Genomic DNA, 24,828 nt, shown 5'->3' on the forward strand with positions numbered 1-24,828 from the left:
TTGAATGTTTCTGTTTATAAACACATTTTCCTTGCAGGGATTGCGTCCAGTGCCGGGCATTTGGTACCGGTGACAAGAAAGACACGTGCGAGGAGCAATGCAGCTATTTTACTATGAAGGTCGTGAAAAAGAAAGAGGATCTTCCTCAACCCAACGATCAGCCCATCATCAATCACTGCAAAGAGCGGGACGCCAACGACTGCTGGTTCTTCTTCACTTACGCCACCAGGAACGACAGCAGCGTTATGGTCCACGTGGCCGAGGAGCTTGGTAGGTGAAGTTTTGAAAGAGCACCAGGAGGTCTTGATGTAGGATTTATGTTAATAATGTTTAACTTGTGTCCCTTAATGCTTTGTGTCCGTGTTGACAGAGTGTCCCTCTGGCCCTGACATCATCCCTATTGTAGCGGGTGTGGTCGCAGGAATCGTTCTGATAGGTTTAGCCCTTCTGCTCATCTGGAAGCTGCTCATGATCATTCATGACCGCAGAGAGTTTGCCAAATTCGAGAAGGAGAAGATGAATGCTAAGTGGGACGCGGTATGTTTCTCTAAATTATTTTCATACTAAAGGCCTGTTCAAACCAAGCATGATAACGATAAATATAACGAAAAATACCACACAGACAAACTATAATGATCTGTTTATTTTTAGATGATGCTTTTACTTCAGCATTACTCCTTGTAACCAACAGGTGGCATCAGTGTGCCAATAGCGCATTTAAACATTATACTGAGCTTGTGACTAATTACCCCTTTTATGTATTTCTGTATGTATTGTATAATCTTAGCATCAAATTACAAAAAATAATTATCACTGGATGATGCGGTGGTGCAGTGGGTAGCACGTTCGCCTCACAGCAAGAAGGCCGCTGGTTCAAATCCGCTGGGTCAGTAGCCATTTCTGTGTGGAGTTTGCATGTTCTCCTCATGTTAGTGTGGGTTTCCTCAGGGTGCTTTGGTTTCCCCCACAGTCCAAAGACATGTGGTACTGGTGAATTGGGTATGCTAAAATTGACCGAAGTGTGTGTGTGTGTGTGTGTGTGTGTGTGTGTGTGTGTGTGTGTGTGTGTGTGTGTGTGTGTGTGTGTGTGTGTGTGTGTGTGTGTGTGTGTAAATGAGTGTGTTTGGATGTTTCCCAGTGATGGGTTGCAGCTGGAAGGGTATCCGCTACGTAAAACATATGCTGGATAAGTTGGTGGTTCATTCCGCTGTGGTGACTCCAGATTAATAAAGGGACTAAGCTGAAAACTCTTGTGTGAGGCGTTTCTAATGCAGCGTCTATGGGGCAGGGCGGTAAATTGGACATTGTTCTCTTTTGGCTGCCGTTGTCAGTCACACATTATTTTTTATTTTTTCTGAAAATCTTGATAACACCATTGTGGAGTTTTAATTTTATTATTTCAGCAAATAAGATTGTTAAAAAAATTGTTGTACTCTCCCTTTCCCTGCGCTCTATGTTTACCCAACTATGACGACTTCTGCTGCTGAGAAACCCAGAAACATGAAAACTGAGGGTTCATTAATCTAATCAAAAGTGATTTTAGCTATCATAGTCAGTTCCTTAGCAATTGTAGAGAAGGCAACACAGAGACACTGAAGCTAGCACTGGATTCCTGCGCTACTTCAGTGTGCAAGCATGACATTTGTAACTTTTTTGTATTTATTTGTCATTATTTCCCATGGCATAACCAATTGTTTCCATGATAGTCTTTATCTTTAGATAACCTTTTAAAAGTGTGCTTAACATCGAGCAGTCTGCTTCTCCACGGTGTCGTCTGGATCCTTAAATTGCAAAAGCCCTTTAATTTTCAATGGATTCTGATTTGCTGACAGTGTTTTATCTGCTGGGGAAAATCATTCTTGAAGTCATCTCAGTGATATTGTTCTTCTGTATCTTTATCGTTGTGGTGTGAACTGTGCTATTTTTTAACACTGTGAATGATTTTTAGAACTCTTTTAATAGTTATTTTTTTATCGTTATCATGCTTGGTATGTACGGGCCTCAAGTTTCCTTATTTCTCTTATTTCAAGTGATCCGTCACCCCATAATGTTTTCCACATATCATAGGTAACTTCTGTTAATCTGTAATTAGGTAGGGATTTATATCAAAAACTGGACACAGTGAGGTCACGCTGGGTCTCATTTACCCATGTCGTCTTAAGAATTTTCTTAAAAGTGTTTCTTAGAAGCATAAGAGCAAACTACGCCGGATTCACAATATGAATTTTATTAAAAAATTATTTGCATGTGCCAGTTTCTCCAAATGACATTAAGATACTGTATAATTCTTAAATAATAAGTACTTATGATTTACTTATGATGTATATAAAATACTTTAAAAGAAGAAAATACATTTACCAACTGGCTTTGACTCATCCAGACTGCAAAACTAGGCTAACAAAGGCTACTCATGGTGTTTTCAAGCTTAAGTGTATTACATAAAAATTATTGAAGTTTATTTATGCTGCTTTTAATTGATAAAATATAATATTTCTCAGTATAGTTTGGTTTTGTCTGGCCAAAACTGGAAATTTTGTCATCATTCTCCAATTGGTCTGCTGTGAACATGAAACAAGAATGTTGGAAACCAGTTACCATAGACTTTCGTTGTATTTTTTTGTTCTTACTATGGGAAGAGTTTTATGAAAGTTTAGAACCACTTAAGTGTGAGGAAATCGTGAGGAAATTAACATTTTGGGGTGAACTATCCCTTTAAGCACAGTACAAGTGATGTCTGTGCTCATTGAGTGGGTGTGGCCTCTCTGGCACCAGATGAGGTCATCGCTGCCCCCTGCTGCTCACTGTTAGTATTGCAGCTCTCAGATCATCCTAAATATTACACTGACAGACTGAAGGCCTCGGTTCTTTATAAACTTTTTTTTGTTTGTTTGTTTTGCATGAGGGTTTATGAAAAAGCCTGTGTGTCTATTTAAAGTGCAATGAGTCAGCCAACTTCATATCTGCACAGCTTTTTCCCTTTTTTGTAGTGAGTTTTCTCCTTATTTCCTGAGTTTTTGTTTATTTGTGATGTTATCAAGATTTTACATAGCTTACATGCAATAGGCTGATTTCTGCCCCTTTTCATATGAACACACTGTTTTGTTAAACCTTTAACAGGCACATTTTTAAAAAATAAAATGGGTAAAGTTGATTTGCAGATACCAAACTAAGCAATTTTTCAGTTTTGTTTTACTGATAACACATTCATATATGGTCAGTCATGCAGCTACAGTGCTTGTTAAATGATTAATTAGAATCAGTGAACATAGAAACTTATTGATTTACAATAAATAAATGTCATTGCATCACTGTCAATCTAAATGTCATAATGTCAACATGTCATTGTGTAAAAGCTTCTTTCTTAATCACTTCAGTTTCTTGCTTTCTTTACTTAAATTCTGCTTTTCTCATTCTGTCATATTTTGTCTTGTTTTCTCCTCCTCTCTTCATACTTTTTCTTCTGGTCATATCTAGCAAGAGAATCCCATATACAAGAGCCCCATTAATAAATTCCAGAATCCAAGTTATGGAAATAAAGGCGTCGCGCTCTGAGTCTGTACTCTTCCTCTCTCCTCCTCGCATGGCCTTTTGTTTATTTGCATTTCTGTCTGTTCACCTTTCTGGTTCTTCAGCAACAACCTCAGCCTTGTGAACAGTGTGTAAAATGTCCTGTCTAATTCACTAATTATCACAAGCCACAAAGTGATGAGAGTGTTTACCCAAACAAATGAAGAAAAAAGATTTATTCACCCGCATGTCATTTAAAAAGAGTGTAATTCAAACGATTGTCGATACTAAATGCACTAGTATTTAAATGAATGCGTATACAAGATGACTGCAAGTACAGTGTTTGTGCTTGGTTTTGTGCCTTTAGGAATGCTTGCTTTAACCATTGTTTAATCTATTTGCAGTGCAGTGTGCTAACCCTGACGATTATGTTGTTTGTATTTTATTTTTCGTCTCTTTTTGTTGTTCTCTAGGGTGAAAACCCCATTTACAAGAGCGCTGTGACAACGGTGGTCAACCCTAAATATGAGGGCAAATAATGGACGAACGTGTCTATCCCCAATCTACACTGTATGCAGAACAATTCAAGAGGAACAGAAGCGTTGAAGTTCACTTTGTTTCTTTAACTTTTTAATTTTTTTTTGCATTTTTTTAAAACCACCTATCGGCTGTGCATTTGCCACTGTTCAGTATAATCAATTAACCTGTGTTTCTATGCATCCTTTAGAAACTGTACAGTATGTATAAACTTGAGTTTTTACTTTTTTATGCAAAAAAAAAAAATCCAATGTTCAATTTTGATTTTTAGCCACAGATCTGCCTTGTTTTTTTGAATGTTAAAAGCCGTCACATTGGGATAGATGACAGGGGTTTTATAGGTAAGATAAGGTCAAGTCTGCATTAAGAATGTTGTTTGAGACGCAATAGATAAATATTCAAGGAACACTCCGCTTTTTGGGGGGAAATAGGCTTTTTTACAATCCTCCAAGTGTTACACAACTAAGTTTTACCTTATTGAATCCATTCAGCCAATTCCTGGGTCTGGCAGGAGCGCTTTTAGCTTAGCATAAATCATTGAGTCGGATTAGACCAGTAGCATCTCGCTCAAAGTCAAAAAGTCATTTTTCCTATTTAAAACTTGACTCTTTTTGTAGTGACGCTGTGTAATAAGACTGATGGAAAATGATAAGTAGCTTGCTTTGGGCTATTTTCAGGTTTTGTATAATATCATTGTGCCTGCTGTAGCCATGATATGGCAGCAAAGTTCCTTGATTATTACACCAGAAGGAAAGTATAGTTCCTAGCCATATCAGCCTAAAGAAAATAGCAGCTTTCCATGGAGTTTTTACATTTTTTATGCAATCTTTGAAAATCTCAATGTTCCCTTGACTTTTAGCCACAGATCTGCCTTGTTTTTCTGAATGTTAAAAGCCGTCACATTAGGATAGATGACAGAGGTTTTGTTGGTAAGATAAGGTCAAGTCTGCATTAAGAATGTTGTTTGAGACATAATAGATTGAAATTTGAGGAACACTTCGCTTTTTTTGGAAATAAGCTTTTTTCACAAGCCCCCAAGTGTTAAACAATCGAGTTTTGCCTTGTTCAATCCATTCAGTCGATATCTGGGTCTGGCGGGAGCACTCTTAGCTTAGCTTAGCATAAATCATTGAATCAGATTAGACCGTTAGCATCTCACTAAAAGTCAAAAAGTCGTTTTTCCTATTGAAAACTTGACTCTTTTTGTAGTTATGCTGTGTAATAAGACTGTTGGAAAATGATAAGTAGAGACTATTTTCAGGTTTTGTTTAATATCATTGTGCCTTCTGCAGCCATGACATGGCAGCAAAGTTCCTTGATTATTACACCAGAATGAAAGTATAAATCCTAGTCATGTCAGCCTAAAGAAAGCAGCTTTCCATTGAGTTTTTACTTTTTTTATGTAATCTTTGAAAATCTCAATGTTCCCTTGACTTTTAGCCACAGATCTGCCTTGTTTTTGCTGAATGTTAAAAGCCGACGCATTGGGATAGATGACAGGGGTTTTGTAGGTAAGATAAGGTCAAGTCTGCATTAAGTATGTTGTCTAAGACACGACAGATTGATATTTAAGCCACACTCCACTATTTTGAGGGAAATAGGGTGTTTTTACAAGCCCACAAGTGTTAAACAACTGAGTTTTATCTTACTGAATCCATTCAGTCGATCTCTGGGTTTGGCGGGAGCGCTATTAGCTCAGTGCAGCACAAATCATTGAATCGGATTAGACCATTAGCATCTCGATCAGTCAAAAAGTCATTTTTTCTGTTTAAAACTTGACTCATTTTGTAGTTATGCTGTGTAATAAGACTAATGGAAAATAAGTAGCTTGCTCTGGACTATTTTCAAGGTTTGTATAATTTCATTGTGCCTGCTGTAGCCATGATATGGCAGCAAAGTTCCCTGATTATTACACCAGAACGAGATTATGGTTCCTAGACATACCAGCCTCTAGAAAATAGCTACTTTCCATTTCCCATCAGACTTTGTAGATGTTGGAACTACAGACGAGTCTAGCTTTAAATAGCAAATATCAAAACTCTTTTACAATTTTAAATGAGATGCTAATGGTCTAATCTGATTCAATGATTTATGCTAAGCTAAATGTGCTCCTGCCAGACTCGGAGATTGACTGAATGGATTTAAAAATGGTAAAACTCACCTACTTAACTCTAGGGGACGTGTAAATCAAGACTTTTTCAAAAAAAACAAAAACAAAAGAAGAGCAGTGTTCCTTTAATGGATATCCACTGCTTTATTCAGTATTTAGTTAAGTAATCGAATCAGTTTGTGTCGTTTGATGGTACAGGAAACTTTGTGAATTAATGAATGGATGGGGTGTCCTGTCACTGGTATAGTAGGTAACTGTAGCGGACCACTGCTGTTTGTACACATGGTGCTTTTCTCATGTAGACTCTGCATATGTCGTCTGCATAATTCTGGCTGATTTGAGTCCAGTCTATAATGCTTAGGCCTATGCGAGTCTGGATGTGTGTGTGTGCTTACATCGCCTTGCTTTGGTCTGCGAGTCAAATGGTTTTGTGACTTTTTTTTATTGCGCTTACTAATGATTTTGAATCTAAAATGGACAGATTTAGTATCATGCAAACCAACTGTTGTAAAGGTTTTGAGTGTTTGATTGAAATGCCTTCCGCTTTGCAACATCTGAGTTGTTCAGAAAATGTCAGAGGGATTTTTTTGGCCACTGTCTGTGAATGAAACAATCAACTTGTGGTTAGTGCAGACATTAGTGTAATGTCATATGAAAAGATCTTCAGGTTTTACATTTGTTTAAAGAATGAGGAATGAAACTCAGGTCCTGGATTTTTCTCTTTCACTGATGCCAAATATTTACGTCTACTGTGCAAGAACTATATTTTACTGTCGTTTCTTTTAGTCTCTCCGTGAGTGGAGTTGTTTCACATTTCTTTTTATAATTGAATTTGTCCATTTTAACTGCATTAGATTATGGTTGGTTGGTTGGTAAAGATCAGTGTTATAAAAAAATAATTACATGTTTCTCCCTTTTTTATCTTCAGAGCTTGTAAAATTGTAATCATGTTACACACAATTTGCATTGTAAGTGCCTTTTTCATTTTTGCATCAAGCCCACTGTCTTTTGTTTCTACTAGTTATTTATTGAAATAAAGAACCCAAAACACTGGACTGCATTGTTATCAGGTTTGTTTTTGTGAGTCAGCATGCCTTATAATCAAACGTAAGAGATTTTATTATTAAATGACTTTTAGAAATGTCTGCGCTTTACACAGTTTAGCTGTGTAGTTTGTTTTTTCATCCATTTATATTCAGCACGTAGGCTATATACCATGGTACTGTTAAAAATTTGATTCAGTTTGACAGATGAGCTGATCTATATAAAGTGAACAAGGTAACATTTATGGAATGATGGGTTTTATGTGCATTTTTATTTTACCAATTAAAAATGCATTAAAGGTGATTGTCTTCAGAAACATTTTTTTTGTGCTGGTTGAAAGTGTCTTTACTTTCCAAAGGTAATGATTAAAGTCAATGATCTAAATGTATTTATATGTATTTTTATTTTCTGGGTAAGGCATAAAAAAGACTAAAAAATGCTCTTCTAATTATAAATTGTCAAGCCGATAATTCCCATAATTCTGATAAAAAGTGCAAACTGTCTGTCAGCAAATGTAGATTTGAACAACTGCGCACCTGTTCATGCAGATTGTGCGTGCACTCATGCCAAGGACATGAGTAACAGCGCTAAAAACAAATGCTGAATCAACTTTTTAAAATCCTCAATCAAATTTGTAGTTAGTTTTGCACGCTGGAGGGAGGACGACACTATGGCTGAAGAATTCCTAAAACTATTTGACTTCACGCAAAGCTGATGTAGATTGTGTTGTTATGAATGGGTTATATGCACAGAAGTGTTGTTCAGCCACTGAATTTTTCTGGAAACATTATGAGTATTTTCAATTTCATAAGGGACCTTTTACAGCATCAATAATATAGATTTTTATTTCGATTCCCCGCAAAAAGCCAAAACATTACATAGAAATCATTGAACAAATCATAAAAGAAGTGTAAATTTAAAGTAATTCATCTGTAGTAATAAGGGAAAAATCATTTACTTCATGAAGATCCTTTATGAAGTGTATGCTAAAGAGAAGTGCCGTAGCTTATCAAGGTGCTTAATTGCTAGAACGGCTGAAGTAGCTTGAAGATATGTTTCTGTTTGTTTCCATGTTTATACTAGTGTTTGTGGCACAGGGATGAGGAACTGTAATGCTGTCAAGGTCTAACTAGAACTTCAGCAGTGCAAAAGCATGGGATGAAAACCGGTTTCAAGGATTACAGCAGTTTGGAAAAGTCACTGCTTTAAAATAGCAAAAGTTGTCATACCGTTCCTAGGGTATATTTAAGTTTATTTATTTTACATCTTGTCAAAGACGATCTTATTTATTTAGGGCAACTATATTTCCAGTACTAAACCATCCACATCAAAAGTTACTGGACAGCCCACAATTTAGCAAATGTTTGAAAAAAAAAAAATGCTATAATCATCTATATACTGCATAACAAGCTAATGAACCTGAAATGCAGTGTTCAGTGGAAAAAAATGTAAAATTTTTTTTTTTTTTACAAACATAAAAATAACTTATTTGAGCGCAGTAATAACAATACTGTGAAACGTGATATTTTATCCAGGGTTATCATACCGTCAGAATCTTATACCGGCCTATGCCTAACTATGCCTAACTAGCCTACCTGGAAAACAACGGCACATATCGTTCATAAACCACACCTGTCAACATTAGGCTGTGAAAATAAGGGGAAAGGAAGGCAATGCGGCCGTTTTTATATTTATTTTAAAGTGTTTTCAAGCCTAAATGAGAGGAAGTATAGTTCTCTTGAACAGCCATTCACATTTAAGAGCAAGGGGCGTCCCCTGGTGGTTCAGGGGAATACTTTAACTGTATTAAAGCGGGACGGGAGAATTTTGACCGGTATGTCATAAACCAATCAGAACCAAGCCTTCCACAACTCCCTACTTTTAGGTTCGAGAGGACACTCAGACTGTATGAACAAAGTAAACTACACTCAAACTTTACTTCAATATTTCAGAAACGTCCTGTAAATTTATACTGTGAACATTTATTTACAACACAACTTCAGGAGGAGCCTTAGCAGTAGCTACATATCAAGGTAAGTAACTGAACTGTTGTAAAAATTAAATGTAAGTAAAGCGTTTATGTTATATATATGTTGGTCAGCTTTTACAATGTAGATCCTGTTTACAATATAAGCAGTGTTCATATACATTTAATCTGACATTAAGAACTTAGAAAGTGTGTTAACAGCATCCTGTTCTTTCACATTTAGATGGATATAACAGTTTTGTTATTATCAGCTCTGCTAGGATTTGTTTCTTATGTCGGTGCTAACACAGGTAGGCTAATATTCAATTTAGCAACATCAACTTTTTAGTGCCTAAGGGAACATTTTAATGTTTAGGTATTTGGGGTTTGTTTCCTAGTAATCATGTGGGTAAATGTGAAGTGCTTTATTATTAATATGCAAAGAAAAACCTTTAGAAATGATGTTCTGCAAAATCAGTAATCACTGAATGTTGTTGTGTTGTGCTCAGACAGTAATCCATGCATTTCTGCAAATGCCAAAACCTGTGGAGAGTGTATTCAGATCGGCCCACAGTGTGTGTGGTGCAAAGATCCTGTAAGTTCTTTCATCTACACTGATTTTCTCCTTGTATGACTGTTGATCAGAGTCTTCCTGGACGATGTGTAGCTCAGCAAGTCTCTTCTTGCATCTAAACAGGATTTCAAACCTTCACGCTGTGATGACATTGAGTCCATGGCGAAAGCTGGCTGCACTGCAGACGGTGTAGAAAACCCTCGAGGAGCGGTCACTATTGACAAGAACAAACCCGTCACAAACCGTAAAACTGATGGAGGACAGAATCTGAGGCCCGATGAAATCACGCAGATTCAGCCACAGAAAGTCAAGCTGAACCTTCGCTCAGGTACTGGATCACAGAAACATCACTGGATCTGTCTAAATATGTTTTGAGAAAAGAATCATGACACTCTCATCCAAATGTCAATCAAAATATTGCTTAGTCATCTCAACTCAGCAAGCAATGGGCTTGGGCTGTCAGTAAAAATCTATTAGATGTCTAACAACAGTCAAAAATAGACTAGTGACCAAATAGACAGAAATAAAGGACTACAGATTCGAAGTTTGCGTAATCTGTCTATTAGATGACTAGTTGTCTATGTTAAGACGTGTATTAAACACAAAAATATTTGTTTGCTAAGAATGTTGCGCCAAACTTAATTGACTTATTTTGTTTCTTGTTTCTTAGTCACAGCAGAAATAAATTTGAGAATAAATTTGCCACTCAATGTAATGAAAGTGAATGAGTTATTGTAATGAGAAAATGAACAAGCAGCAGCATTCATTCATTTTCATTCAACTTAGTCTCTATTTCAGAGGTCACCACAGTGGAATCACCTCCCAAATATTCCGGCATATGACCTTTCAGCCACAACCCAGTACTGGGAAACACTTATTCACACACATTACAGCCAATTAAGTTTATTAAATTCACGATTAGCGACTGTGGGAGAAACTGAAGCACTCAGAGAAATATGCAAACTCCACACAGAGCTGCCAACTGGTCCAGCCGGGACTCAAACCAATGACTTTCTTGCTGGTAGGCAACAGTGTTAACCACTGAGCCATCATACGGTCCATTATATAAGTACGGTGGCCAAGAGAGCTTAACGCGCAGCAATTTTTCCCGAATGATGTATAACAGACCAAGGAATTTTTCCTAAAGACGCGACTGGGATGAGAATCAGCAGACCATGGTGCTCCACTGGAAACAGAGGGTTTGCCATCTCCAGTTTGGAGGAGAGTCCTTACCACAGGTGGAGGAGTTTAAGTATCTCAGGGTTTTGTTCATGAGTGAGTGAAGGTAATGATTGACAGGCGTATTGGTGCAGCTGTAATGCAGTCGATGAACCGGTCTGTTGTGGAAAAAGAAGGAGCGGAGCAGAAAGACAAAGCTCTCGATTTACTCGAATCTACGTTCCTACTCTCACCTATGGTCATGAGCTTTGGGTCATCACCAAAAAGACAAGATCTCGGAGACAAGCAGCCGAAATGAGTTCGGATTGAGTGAGAAGCTCTGTCACCCGCGAGGAGCTCGGAGTAGAGCCGATGCTCCTCCATATTGAGAGAAGTCAGCTGAGGTGGAAAGCAAACTGTTTCAGATGCCTCCGGGACACCTACTTAGGGAGGTGTTCCAGGCATTTCCCTCTAGGAGGAGGCCTTGGGGAAGAGACAGGACACGGTGAAGGGACTATTTCTCAAGATTGGCCAGGGAATGCCTCGGGATCCCCCCGGAGGAGCTGGAGAAAGTGTCTGGGGAGAGGGAAGTCTGGGGATCTCTCTTAAGACAGTTGCAAAACAGCGTAATACAATGAGTTGCCTAATTACCCTAACTTGCCTAATTAACCTAATTAAGCCTTTAAATGTCACTGTAAGCTGAATTCTAGTATCTTAAAAAATATCTAGTTAAATATTATTCACTGTCATCATGGCAAAGACAAATAAAAAAATCTGTTTTTAGAAATGAGTTATTAAAAATATTATGTTTAGAAATGTGTTGGAAAAAAATCTCTCCGTTAAACAGAAATTGTGGGAAAAACATGCAGGGTGGCTAATAATTTTGACTTTAACTGTATATTCACTTTATATTGAACTATTCACTTAATTATGAATATAGTAAGAGGTCTGATCCCCTGTAAAAGAAACACATTTTACCTTTCTGTATGTTTCTCATCTCTTCTCTCCACAGGAGAAGCACAGAAGTTTACTCTCAAGTTTAAGAGGGCAGAGGATTATCCCATTGATCTGTACTTCCTGATGGACCTCAGTCACTCTATGCTGAGCAATTTGGAAAATTTCAAAAACCTGGGAACCGAACTCGCCAATGAGATGAAGGACATCACGAAAGACCTGCGTATAGGTCAGGAGGACACAAACGCTCTCGTTCACACCTTTGTTTGTTTTTAAAGCTGTTAAATGATCCGATAACTCCTGTTTGCAGGTTTTGGTTCATTCTTTAGGAAACCTTCCATTCAGACGAACCCATGTTTTCCAGATAATTGCATAGCTCCATTCAGTTACTTTAATGTACTGAGCTTGACGGACGATCATGCATTGTTTACACAAGAAATCAGCAAGCTGAAAACCTCTGGAAACCTGGATTCTTCAGAGGCAGGATTAGAGGCATTGATGCAGGCTGCTGTCTGCACGGTGGGTCAAGATGAACATTCCTCAAAAAAATAACTAGAGTCAAAACATGTTTGCACATGCAGTGTTGTACCTGTGCACACATCGAATCTAATGGTAAATGCTTCAAATTTAGGAATGAGAAAGCTGAACACAAAGTATATGATACTGTGTACAACAAATTGCTGCGTCGTCATGTTATATATTTAGTCATGGGACGGTTAAGATTCTAATGGTATGATAACCTTAGATAAAAATAGCACTGTTTGTCAGTATCACGGTATTGTGAGTACCTTGGTTCAAAATAAAAAAAAATAATAATAATTTTTTATCCCTATTGAACTTGATATATTTTATTTTCAGAAACATTTATAATATTTTGGAACAGTAAACATGTCAGGCTAAATAAATAAAATAAGTCACAGACGTCACAGAACATTCGTTTCAAAAACACAGATTTCTTCTTGTATAGGCATTTCTGATATCTTTCTTTTCTTTCGATATGAAGTAAGCCACTGCACTGTTCATTTTCAGACCCTACTTGGCTGTGCGATTTGGGGAAAATATCTAATTACAATTTTTTTGATAGATATTGTGATTTCGATTTAATTTGCGATTTTATTTTGTTGTCAAGCTTCAGCTCAATAATCTGTATCGCAGGTTCTTACTGTTAAAATGCAGCGAGTGTTAGTTAAAAAAAGGACCTGAAATGATATTAACTTACTTAAACATTATTCAAATAGTTTTTAAAATGTTCAGAAATTAAAATATTTTTTCTCTAGATCAAACATTAAACACTAATTAAATGACCTTACCTTTCTTTAAACAAGTTAAACTAAAATTAGGGAGATAGTGTAGTATGCAGACAAAAATAATAATATTATAAAAATACAGAACAATCAGCAAACTAACCTGGATGAAATAACTCTGAAATTGTACTTTGCTGTTGCTTACTACTATACTGAGTGTCACAGGCAATACTTTTAGTTGACTTTTTAGCAAGACACTCTTTATATAGCCGCCTGTGCTGCTTTTTTAGTTGCTGGTTGTTGTATTTTCTCATGCTGTCGCAACAATTCTCACAAATTAACAGTTTTTGTTTCGGTGTCTGTGACTTTAAAACTAAAATATTCCCATATTACAGATCTTCTGTTTTTCTTTTATGTTAATCCATCTATTAATGCAAGCTCCATTCTCCGTTCTGTATAGTTTGGTTGCTCAATTCTAATCAATTCACTCACTTGGCTAGATCCCACCCAGACGGCAGTCACGCATTTTCTCTGGCTGGGCAAATTAAATAATACATAAATAATTCATATCGCAGCCTCTTGCAGTTAGCTAATTGCAACGTTCTAAATCGCAGTTGTGATTCGATTGAAATTTATCGTACAGCCCTACATGTAAGTTACATTTAAATTTAGGTGTTAAGCAGATGATTTTTCCAAAGTGAGGAGGCATACAGTGATTCAACAAGAAGAGGCAATACACATAAAAAGTGCGAGTTATACAAAGTAACATTTTTTAGAGAGAGAGAAAACGCGTTTCTACAAGCGGTTTGTTTAGGCCATCCACCTGTGTGAAGCACACTCAGAATTTAGAGTATACTGGTTGATGTGTGATGAGGTGGAGCAGAGAAGAGGGTATACATTTGTTAAGTGGTGACGTATGGAATATTTTTTCCAGGTTCAAGCCACTACACATTTTATTTGAGAAAATATTCATTTATGACAACTTTTTAGTCATATCACACATTAAAATGAGTTTTATATACAATCATGGTGTACACAACAGCCTCTGGACTTGCTGCATCACAGACACCAATATTTTAACAATCTATAAAAAATTTATCACTTTCTGGTCTTCTAATATTAGGCATGGATTAAATCGCGGTCTTGATTTTCAAAAGTATTACAGCACTTTGTAAATGTTTATTATTACCATTTGATGAGTCTCATACAGTTTGATAGACCTCTTAGACTTGAAAGCCGCTTCACGTGACGTCACACTTAACAAGCGGATTGGTTTTTATTCATCAGGTGTTTAGGTGCTCTTAGAAAACATAGGTTCAGTTGTCGTTTGAAAGCTACCAGTGAGTTTGCAGCCCGTGTGGGAATAGGAAGATCATTCCAACACCATGGAACATTAAAAGAAAAGGTTTTGGAAAGTATAGCTTCTCTGGAATGGTGCCAGGGGATGTAGACCTTCAGGAGCAGGTGGATGTAAGAGGGTGCAGTGCCAGTAGCTGTTCTGTAAGCTAGCATCAATGATTTTAAATTTTGAATGTTGGTTTATAAGTGATATGTTTTTCAGATGTTTCCTGAATTGCGGGCTGACCAGTAACTTTTGATGTGTACGGTTATTTTCTGTTGGAGATACTGTCACCCTAAAAAATGTACACATACCGTAGGAACAATATAATACAAAATAGATTATTTTAAAACCTTGACTTTTCCAAACTACGGTAAACCTTGAAACCGGTTATCGCCCCATGCCTATTGCAACTTGATGGTTCTGATTTTTCAATCAAAAAAACAAACCATGATGTCACCATGTGATTGAGCATTTATACACTAGGAAACACACTAATAAGAGTCCTAGGCATCCCTTTGGACAAAACCTGTATTCTGTCTGCTGTGTTTCAATTTGTATCTCAGGACGTGATTGGCTGGAGGAATGTCACTCGTCTCCTTGTGTTTTTCACGGATGCTGGACTGCGTTTTTCTGGTGATGGAAAACGAGGTGGCATTGTTCGTCTAAATGATGGGAAATGCCTTCTTGACGATAATATGTACACCAGAAGTGACTACTCTGTAAGTATGGGTTTCTCAGACAGACTGATACCCTAGTTTAACTATCCATCTTTATGTATCATTTGATGTATTTTCACAGGACTACCCCAGCCTCTCTCAGCTGGTAGACACAGTTACTGACAATAGCATTCACACTATCTTTGCTGTGACAGAGCAGTATCGGGATCTTTATCAGGTGTGTACATGCCACGCTGCAACAACATCATGTTCATCATTATAAGCTTCAAACTTAAAGGTATAGTTCATTCAAAAATGAAAATTATGTTATTAAATACTCACTCACATGTCATTCCAATCCTTATTCATCCTCAGAACACAATTGAAGATATTTTAGATTAAATTTGAGAGCTCCCACATCCTCCATAGACATAAAATACCAAGAAAAAAAAACAATCCTCAAAACCAACAAAATGCCTTCAGTGGTTCGAGTGGAATATAATTAAGCTAAAAAAATACTTTTGAGCACACATAAAACAATGATGACTTATTCAAGGTTCCCTTCAATGTCAGTATAGGCCGCACATTCACAAGTGCACTGGGCTTATTTTACACACTCAGTTTTATTTTATACACACAAGGTCGCATATGCCTCATATGCCTTGGATGCACCAGTACATTGTTTCAAACTGAGGAAGTCATGGGTAGGCATCCAAGATAATGTTCACTGTGACATTGGACAACAGAGGTAAGGATCCACATGCAGGGGCAAATAGGAGCATACACAAAATCCAAGAACATAGTCAAAAGCAAGCAAACTGTCAGGGAAGGGCGCAAAACAACAGGAAGAATAAACAAAAACACGGAAGGGCAAGGCAAGGAAAACGCTTTCTAATGCTAACAGAAAAAAGACTCAGCAAAGTGTATGTAAAAAGTAAGGTGTATAAATAGTTCTGGCCGTTTGTTCATGATGAGCTTCCGCTGTGTGTGAGTAATCCATCGCAATGTGGAACTAGTGTATGCGTAAGGTGCATGATGGGAGGTGTAGTTCATTTTAGTGGAAAATGTGTAGTTCTCCAGCGATATACAAACACTAGATCACTCGTGATCCTGAGAGTTCACCCTTTACTGACTCTGAGAAGAAGAAACAAAATGAAAGCATTCTTGAATTCTCAAAGAATTTGTATTCTAAAGATAAACAAACATATAGGTTGTGATGGGCAAAGCAAGGCTTCATGAAATACTTGAACAGAATGAAGCAAATGTGTCGAAGTTTTGTAACGTTTCGAAACCCATCTGTACACAGACATCTAGTGGTCATTTTTATGTATTACTCTGGAACAGCTTCAGCAAAGAAACAGTAAAGCAAATTGAGGTATTAAAACCCATGTTGTAGAGTTGAGGTTTCAAGTGATTTAGTGGAGCGGTGAGAATTCCTGACTAGCATGCAGAGATAATGGGTTTGAATTCAGGGTGATGCAGCTATAGATGTTAGTTTTTAAATGCTCTGTTCTTGTGACGTGTTTTGTTTTAACATTGGTCTGACATCCCACTGAACACTTTGTGAATAAATATGTCTTGTTTTAGTCATAAAAAGTAACAATATTGAAATACATCAAGTCATAATTTCAGAATATTTGTACAAGCCGGGATTCAAACTCGGGCCATTTGCAGCATCGTTACTCTGTGTACACGCACAGTCCACTAGGCTACGTAAGAAAGATATTTGTTTTTCCGACCCTGTCAGTCAAATGCAGATTCGCCAGGTTTTGAATCGCGGTTGTTGCTAGATCAAATACAGTTGAGGCAGCAAGTTAACAAGAATTATTTTTATTTATTTATTAAATTGACCATTTATTGTATTTTATTAACGTCTACCCAACCCGCACAGTAATGTAAAAACAGTAGTTGTACAGAGTATTATTTATCTTGTTTATTAAATTTCCTATTTATTGTATTTTATTAACGCCTACCCCCACCCTAACCCTAAACCCAACCGTCACAGTACTGTAAAAATATTAATTATTGTTATGCAGTGTCACAAAAATGATGCTGTATTGATGTGTGTATATCTGCAGCAGTATCCTATCTAGACTTTACATCAAATCGCTTCTAAAATGACCATTTTTTGCATTGCTGTAGTCACGTGACCTGGTGTTTCGAAACACTTTAGTCATGTGATCTGGGTGTTTCTTATCATTCTTCAGGATCTCAACATTGAGTCAAAACTCAATCACATCAGCCATCCCTACATCTAGGGCTCAGGTGTCAAACTCAGTTCCTGGAGGGTCGCAGCGTTGAACAGTTTAGTTCCAAGAGTAATTAAACACACCTGATCAAACTAACTGAGTGCTTTAGGCTTGTTTGAAATCTACAGATAGGTGTGTTGAAGCAGGGCTGAAAACTCTGCAGGTGTTTGACACCCCTGATCTAGAGGCTTTGGAACAACATGAGAGTGTGTAATTAATAACAGAATTACAATTTTTGTGTGAACTAATCCTTTAACTGAGAATGTTTAATGAACTGAGTTTGACTTGGAGTACAAATGTATGTGTTTTGCAATAGGAGCTGTCTGCTAAAGTGCCTAACTCAGCAGTGGGGACACTCTCCACCAGTGGGGACAATCTGGCTAAGCTCGTCATTGATGCATTAATTGTGAGTTCACGTTTGATAGTGTTCAGTTCTGGTCCTTTTTAAAGTTGAAATTAGACTAAAATCACTGTTATTATTTCCTTTTTTACAAAGTATTTTACTCAACAGCCACAGGCTTGTTAGATAGATAGATGATTTAACTCACTGCTAACATGATTTAGCACAACGCTTTAATGTTTTAGCAAGTTGTTAGCATGTTTATAGCATTATTTAACACAGTGCTAGCTTATTTTAGCACATAGCATATTTTAACACTGCTAGCATGTTTCTGCTTATTTTTACAGATGTAGCATATTTTTAAAGATGTTTTAGCATATTGACGTTTTAGATAAATAGATTTGTTTGTATCTTACTGCTAACAAGCTAATCAAACAGTTCACACAGTTATGTTTGATAGTGTTCAGTTCTAGTTCTTTTTAAAGTTGAAAGGAAATTAAACTAAAATCACTGTTATTATTTCCTTTCTTTACTTGACAGCCACAGCTTGTTAGATAGATGATTTAACTCACTGCTAACATGATTTAGCACAACACTTTAATGTTTTAGCAAGTTGTTAGCATTATTTAACACAGTGCTAGCTTATTTTAGCACATTCGTGGTATGTTTTAAACACTGCTAGCATATTGGGTTGCTAGCATGTTTCTGCTTATTTTTATAGATGTTTCAGCATATTTTTAAAAGAAGTTTCAGCGTATTGGCATGTGTTAGATTAATAGATTTGTTTTTAGCATACTGCGAACAAGCAAATCAAACATTAGCAGTTATGTTTGATAGTGTTCAGCTTTAGTTCTTTTTAAAGGTGAAAGGAAATGAAACTAAAATCGCTGTTTCTAACTAAAACTAAAACTAAAATTTGAAACTAAAATCATTAGTTCCTTACAAAGGATTTTACTCAACATAGATGTAAGATTTAACTCACTGCTAACATGCTACAGGGTTGTTCATAATCTTAGATATGCACTCAATCCATTTTAATATTGGTTGAGTGGCACAGTCAGATCAACAGTTCTGTGGCAGTAAAATTAAAGGTTACTCAAAACCTTAAAATGTTTAAACTCTCATGTCTTTTTTCATCAATTATTCTTTTAAAGACAATGTTTTATTTGTTCAAAAATTTTATATCTCACAGAAAGTCTTCAGTTTAGATCATGATGAGGGTTAGGAAACTATGCCTGTAAATGTATAGCTTTGATTTATTTTTGATATTTGCCCAGCACTAATATGCTCTCTGTGTTTAATTCTGTGCATTAGCCTCTGTCCTCTGAGGTGATTGTGGAGAACAGCAAGCTACCTGATGGTGTGTCCATCTCTTACGTCTCCCACTGCAAGAACGGAGTGAATGGAAGAGGAGAAGATGGGAGAAAGTGCTCCAACATCTCCATTGGGGATGAGGTGAGAGAGTGAATGCAATATATTTCATTATGTCAAACAACACTAAATAAATAACATGAATTGTAACTCAAAACCCACTAAAATACATTACTGACAAGAAACTGAATTATTTATTTACATGTAACGATATCTGATATGCCACAATGAAACATTTATGAATGTCTATATATTTGATTTATAATTTATAAAGAAATGTTAAGTATTAACTTGGAAAAAACCATAAATTTAGCTTCTGTCTTGTAATGTGCTTACTGTGTTAGCATTCAAAAGAACATTTCACTCCCTCCACCCTCCCCCTCCAAAAAAATACACATTAGTTTCTATTTCCATTCTAAAAAATATGCAACTGTAATGTAAACACTGTGTTTTCATTATATGTGCCTCACAGGTGTTGTTTGATATAGAAATCACGGCTAAAGGCTGTCCGTCTAAAGGTAAACCAGAGACCATAAAGATCAAGCCACTGGGGTTCAGCGAGGAGGTGGAGATCTTTCTCAACTACATCTGTGAATGTGAGTGTCACAAAGACGGGATCAAAAACAGCCCCGAGTGTAGCGGAGGACAGGGAACGCTGGAGTGTGGAGTCTGCAGGTCTGAGAAGCTGTCATTCTCTCTCCTACATAAATGAAGACATGACAAACTTTCTGACTGACTGTTTTCTCTCTCATATCAGGTGTAATGAAGGTCGATCTGGCAGAATTTGTGAGTGCACCCAGGATCTGGATGCATACTGCCAGATGGATATGTCGTCAGGCATCTGCAGCAACAATGGCGAATGTGTCTGTGGAACCTGTGAGTGTAAGAAAAGAGAAAACCCGGAGGAGAGATACAGCGGAAGGTACTGCGAGTGCAACAACTTCAGCTGCGACCGCTTCAACAACAAGCTCTGTGGAGGTATAGTGACTTTAATGTCAAGTCAATATTTGCCCTCTTCACTTAATCTATTCAAGCTAGTGGACAGAGATTAAAGGTGCCATAGAGTGCATTGATTCGACATGTTCTTTGATATCTACAATTAAGTTAAAGAAAATTCTCTAAAAATGCTCATTTAGGAGGAATGGGCTATATGCACAGCAAGTGTTTTTCAGCCACTGATTAACTTAATCGGTGTGCGGTTGATGTGACTATTTTCAATTTCATGAGGTTGATTTTACAGCTTTGAGAATGTTATTTGATTGAAATATAATCAGTTAGACCGACTTAAGCATTCATTAAGTTGGTCAACCTTTAAGTGAGGTTTATTCATAAACTAATTTCAAGAGGATCAGGTTCTTATGACTGCTTGCAGCTGGTCCCGCATTTTTCAATTTATGATTCACCAATCAGACGATTCCTAAGCCATCTTCGTTTTGAAGAATCCCCCCTTTCACCCCTACCCTTCCTTCTTTCCTAGATGGGTGGCACGGTGGCCCAGTGGTTAGCACTGTTGCCTCACAGCAAGAACGTCACTGGTTCTAGTCCTTACCAAGACAGCCGACATTTCTGTGCAGAGTTTACACATTCTCCCCGAGCTCACCGGTTCCCCGGTTTCCTCCCACCGTCCAAAAACATGCAACTTAAGTTAATTGACTAATCCAAATCGGCATCATAGACATGCTCTTAGTAAGTAGTTATCTCCTAAGAGCAATCACTATCTGTTCATTAGCTACTACAGCAGGGGGATTCTCGAGATCTACCTGAGCTCAAACTCCCCTCTCGCCTTGCAAACGGATGGGAGCCCCGGGCTCGAGGATCTTATGAGCTCAGGGCTCTCTCCTGGGACAGCATGCCAAACAAGCTTTATAAACAATCATCAGCTAAGTGTGAACTCTTAAATGAAGATGAAAGACTGTTTAAATGCAAGCGTCATCAGGAGCAGCAGGTGAGTGCTGAAACTCCATTGAAAATACTGTGGAAAAATATATTTCTGTATTTAATGGAACAATGGAATATAATTCAGTGCGTCCAGTCTGAGACCCACTTTATATTGTATTTCAGTCAAACAGTAAAGATCATTGATTCACAAAGAAACCAGATATTAAATGCAACAATTTTGTAACGCTGTAACAATTTACTAAAACTGAATGCGCTGGCTTACTGAAAACAAAAAGTCCCAGTGCATATACCCCATTACCCCGGGAATCAAAAGCACTGCTTTGACCATATTTGGAATGGTCATGAATATTAATGACCTCTGCTCTGTTGCTCTGCAGCCCATGTCAATGCCTGTTCACACACAGCGTGATGAACTCTGAAACACTAACGTGGAAAATAATCGTACTTCATTTGACAAAAAAAAAAATTGAAAAACAAACAAGTAGATGCTCGTTTTAGATTTGCATTAGGGGTGATCTGTAAGCAGCTACTGTAAGTCTGCTCATCTGTTACTGCTCCTGAGTTATGTATCTAGTGCATAAAACATGCGCTAAATTATAACTATACACAACAAAAGGGACCAACAGAGATGTATTTAGAGTTTTATATTGTGAATTTAACATATATGAAAAAACCATGCAGGTATTAATAATAATCTCCGCATAAATAGATGTGTTTTATAAAGTTTATTGGTGTTCTTTCACAAAAAAAAAACAAAAAACAAAAAACAGAAGAGCTGAGTGATATAACACCATGCATAAATCCACTAAGGGCTTATGCTCAGGAGTTTATATATGTTCGTGGCCTCAAAATTCACAATAAACACGTTAGTTCAGGGGTCACCAATCTCGATCCTGGAGTGCCGGTGTCCCTCCAAGGTGTAGCTCCAACTTTCCTCAACACACCTGTCTTTGTGTTTCAAGTTTACCTAGTAAGACCTTGATTAGCTTGTTCAGGTGTGTTTGATTAGGGTTGGAGATAAAATCTGCAGGACACCGGCCCTCCAGGAACATGTTTGGTGACCACTGCGTTAGAGTAACAAGATATACATTTAAACAGACTCTATGCCACTTTGGTGTGAACACAAAAACATTGTGGACACTTACCCAAAGCTGTGGGTAGATTATCTTTTTTGTTTGTTTGTTTTAAAGGAATAGTATACCCAAAAAATAAAATAAAAGAATTAAGTCATGCTCAAGGCGAGGCAGTGGCGCAGTAACTAGTGCTGTCGCCTCACAGCAAGAAGGTCGCTGGTTCGAACCTCGGCTCAGTTGGTGTTTCTGTGTGGAGTTTGCATGTTCTCCCTGCCTTCGCATGGGTTTCCTCCGGGTGCTCCGGTTTCCCCCACAGTCCAAAGACATGCAGTACAGGTGAATTGGGTAGACTAAATTGTCTGTAGTGTATGAGTGTGTGTGTGGATGTTTCCCAGAGATGGGTTACGGCTGGAAGGGCATCCGCTGCGTAAAAACTTGCTGGATAAGTTGGCGATTCATTCCGCTGTGGCGACCCCGGATTGATAAAGGGACTAAGCCGACAAGAAAATGAATGAATGAATGAATGAAAAGTCATGCTCAAGCCAATAGTGTACACCCTATTTTTTTCAGATGAGCACAGTCAAAGTTATATTAAATAATATGGCTCCCCCCAGCTTTATAATGCGGATGAATGGAGCTTTTGGAGCTACAAAAAGCCTGTTCATGCATCATAAACATAATCTATATGGACTGCATTAATAAATGGCTTCTAAAGCAAATCAAAAACACACATTTATATAGATCTAACCATAAAGTCAGATTAAAGATTCATCAGTTTTGGTGGAAACCTTTAATATGTTCATGTGTTCTCCACAGGTCACGGTCGATGTATGTGCGGGCAGTGTGCATGTGAATTTAACTACGCCGGCAGTGCATGCCAATGCTCTATGGATACCTCGAGCTGTCTGGCCAGTAACAAACTGATCTGTAATGGACACGGCATCTGTGAATGTGGACAGTGTAAATGTTTGGACAATTGTCAAGGTCCAACCTGTGAAATCTGCCTAACCTGAAACAGTGGTGTGAAAAGGAAAAAACTGACACCTGAAAGCATATCCCTCAATTTATACTGTACATCATATTGAGACACATGTTATACATTTTAATTATTGAGTGTCATCATAGGTCAGTAAGATGATGTTGGTTGATGCAATATGTTTGCATGTTATTATAACCTACGAAACAGGTTATGATCTTACAGTATATACAAGATTTATACAATTTATATTTTTAGAAATGCTGTGATGCAAAAATACTACACAGAGTGAATTGTCTTAATGCCTGGGATTAAATATGGGTGTTTCAATTGGTTTCAGTGGTACAATTTGTCAAGAAGACCCTGAGTGATCATTTCTTATAGTGGAATATGCGGTGTATATTAAATATTACAATAATGTATCACTAAACATTCAAAACCGATTTGTCAAGTTGCACTTTCACTTATATATATGTAAAATTTGAACATTTTTATTAATCTATAAGCTTTTCACTTTACTTTGTAAATCTATAATGGCAATCTGACTGTAGGCAACACAGTGGCGCAGTAGGTGCTGTCGCCTCACAGCAAGAAGGTCGCTGGTTTGAGCCTCAGCTGGGTCAGTTGGCGTTTCTATGTGGAGTTTGCATGTTCTCCCTGTGTTTGCGTGGGTTTCCTCCGGGTGCTCCGGTTTCCCCTACAAGTCCAAAGACATGCAGGTGAATTAGGTAAGCAAAAACTGGCCATAATGTGTGTGTGTGTAATTGAGTGTGTATAGGTGTTTCCGAGTGATGTGTTGCAGCTGTAAGTGGCTTAAAACGTGTGCTGGATAAGTTGGTGGTTCATTCCGCTGTGACAACCCCTGATTAATAAAGGGACTAAGCCAAAAAGAAAATGAATGAATGAATGAAATCTGATTGTATTTAGAATTTATTCATTCATTCATTTTCTTTTCGCCTTAGTCTCTTTAAGAATCTGGGGTCGCCACAGCGGAATGAACCACCAACTTTTCCCAACATATGTTTTTATGCAGCGGATGTCCTTCTAACTGCAACCCATCACTAGAAAACACCCATACACACTCTTTCACACACATACAATATGGGCACACCCGGAGGAAACCAACGCAATCACAGGGAGAACATGCAAACTCCACACAGAAATCGCAACTGACCCAACCGAGGCTCGAACCAGCGACCTTCTTGCTGTGAGGCGATTGTGATTTCTTATTTCGACCTGCAGGTGCCTCTAGTGTTCAACATTAGCATTTCATCCATCATCTTTACACATTAGTCCTTTATAATCTCATTTTCAGAGTTCATTTACGCTTTAAATATTATACAGAAAAAAGAAAGATTTCACTCATTAAATCTTCTATGGATGATCTTTAGATATTGTTAATACTGTTAAATCAGAGCATACAATCGGTCATAAGTCATTCCTCCTGTACTTCTGTTGAATATTTCTACAAAATATACTGTAATCAAAGTGAGATTTCTATACTATTCCCTTTCTACAATTCTTCTGTCTGTCAGTCTTGAACGTTTTATGTTACAACCCTTAAACACTACAGTATTCTCACTCAGATACACATACAGTATACACTCACCGGACACTTTATTAAGTACACCTTACTAGTACTGGGTTGGACCCACTTTTGCCTTCAGAACTCCCTTAATCATTTGTGGCATAGATTTAACAAGGTATTGGAAAATGTTCCTCAGAGATTTTGGTCCATATTGACATGATAGCATCATGCAGTTGCTGCAGATTTGTCGGCTGCACATCCATGATGTGAATCTCCCATTCCATCACATCCCAAAGGTGC

At 37.5% G+C, this 24,828-nt stretch overlaps 3 protein-coding genes across 11 annotated transcripts in view; all 3 read left to right on the plus strand.

Moving 5' to 3' along the window:
• itgb1b (integrin, beta 1b) overlaps positions 1-7,209 on the plus strand; it is a 48,774-nt gene extending 41,565 nt beyond the window's left edge. For 2 of the 9 annotated variants that reach the window (XM_087239907.1, XM_087239906.1), the window contains exons 14-17: positions 38-270; positions 371-537; positions 3,475-3,552; positions 3,981-7,209. In XM_087239907.1, coding sequence (XP_087096033.1) covers positions 38-270; positions 371-537; positions 3,475-3,552 — 478 coding nt within the window. In that variant the 3' untranslated portion in view covers positions 3,981-7,209. 9 annotated transcript variants of the gene reach the window in all.
• The window catches only part of LOC147846472 (uncharacterized), a 563,173-nt gene that overhangs the window by 146,563 nt on the left and 391,782 nt on the right, over positions 1-24,828 (plus strand). The window lies entirely within an intron of this gene.
• Positions 9,096-23,442, plus strand: itgb1b.2 (integrin, beta 1b.2). Its single transcript, NM_212928.2, has 13 exons — positions 9,096-9,231; positions 9,409-9,475; positions 9,674-9,759; positions 9,862-10,066; positions 11,909-12,079; positions 12,161-12,369; positions 15,000-15,155; positions 15,235-15,330; positions 17,658-17,747; positions 18,996-19,136; positions 19,525-19,727; positions 19,810-20,030; positions 22,841-23,442. Exons 2-13 carry the CDS (start codon positions 9,409-9,411, stop codon positions 23,035-23,037), a joined length of 1,842 nt encoding a protein of 613 aa, NP_998093.2. The 5' UTR covers positions 9,096-9,231; the 3' UTR covers positions 23,038-23,442.

The sequence above is a fragment of the Danio rerio genome, chromosome 2 (genome assembly GCF_052040795.2).
Source record: "Danio rerio strain M-AB ecotype USA chromosome 2, GRCz13ab, whole genome shotgun sequence".
NCBI classification, from domain to species: domain Eukaryota; kingdom Metazoa; phylum Chordata; class Actinopteri; order Cypriniformes; family Danionidae; genus Danio; species Danio rerio.

Excerpts from the sequence above, each read along its gene's own strand:
- itgb1b.2 (NM_212928.2), top strand. The coding sequence starts at position 9,409 with ATGGATATAACAGTTTTGTTATTATCAGCTCTGCTAGGATTTGTTTCT. Across the intron at positions 19,728-19,809 it reads CTGGAGTGTGGAGTCTGCAG|GTGTAATGAAGGTCGATCTG; the intron begins GTCTGAGAAGCT and ends CTCTCATATCAG. Across the intron at positions 20,031-22,840 it reads CAACAACAAGCTCTGTGGAG|GTCACGGTCGATGTATGTGC; the intron begins GTATAGTGACTT and ends TGTTCTCCACAG.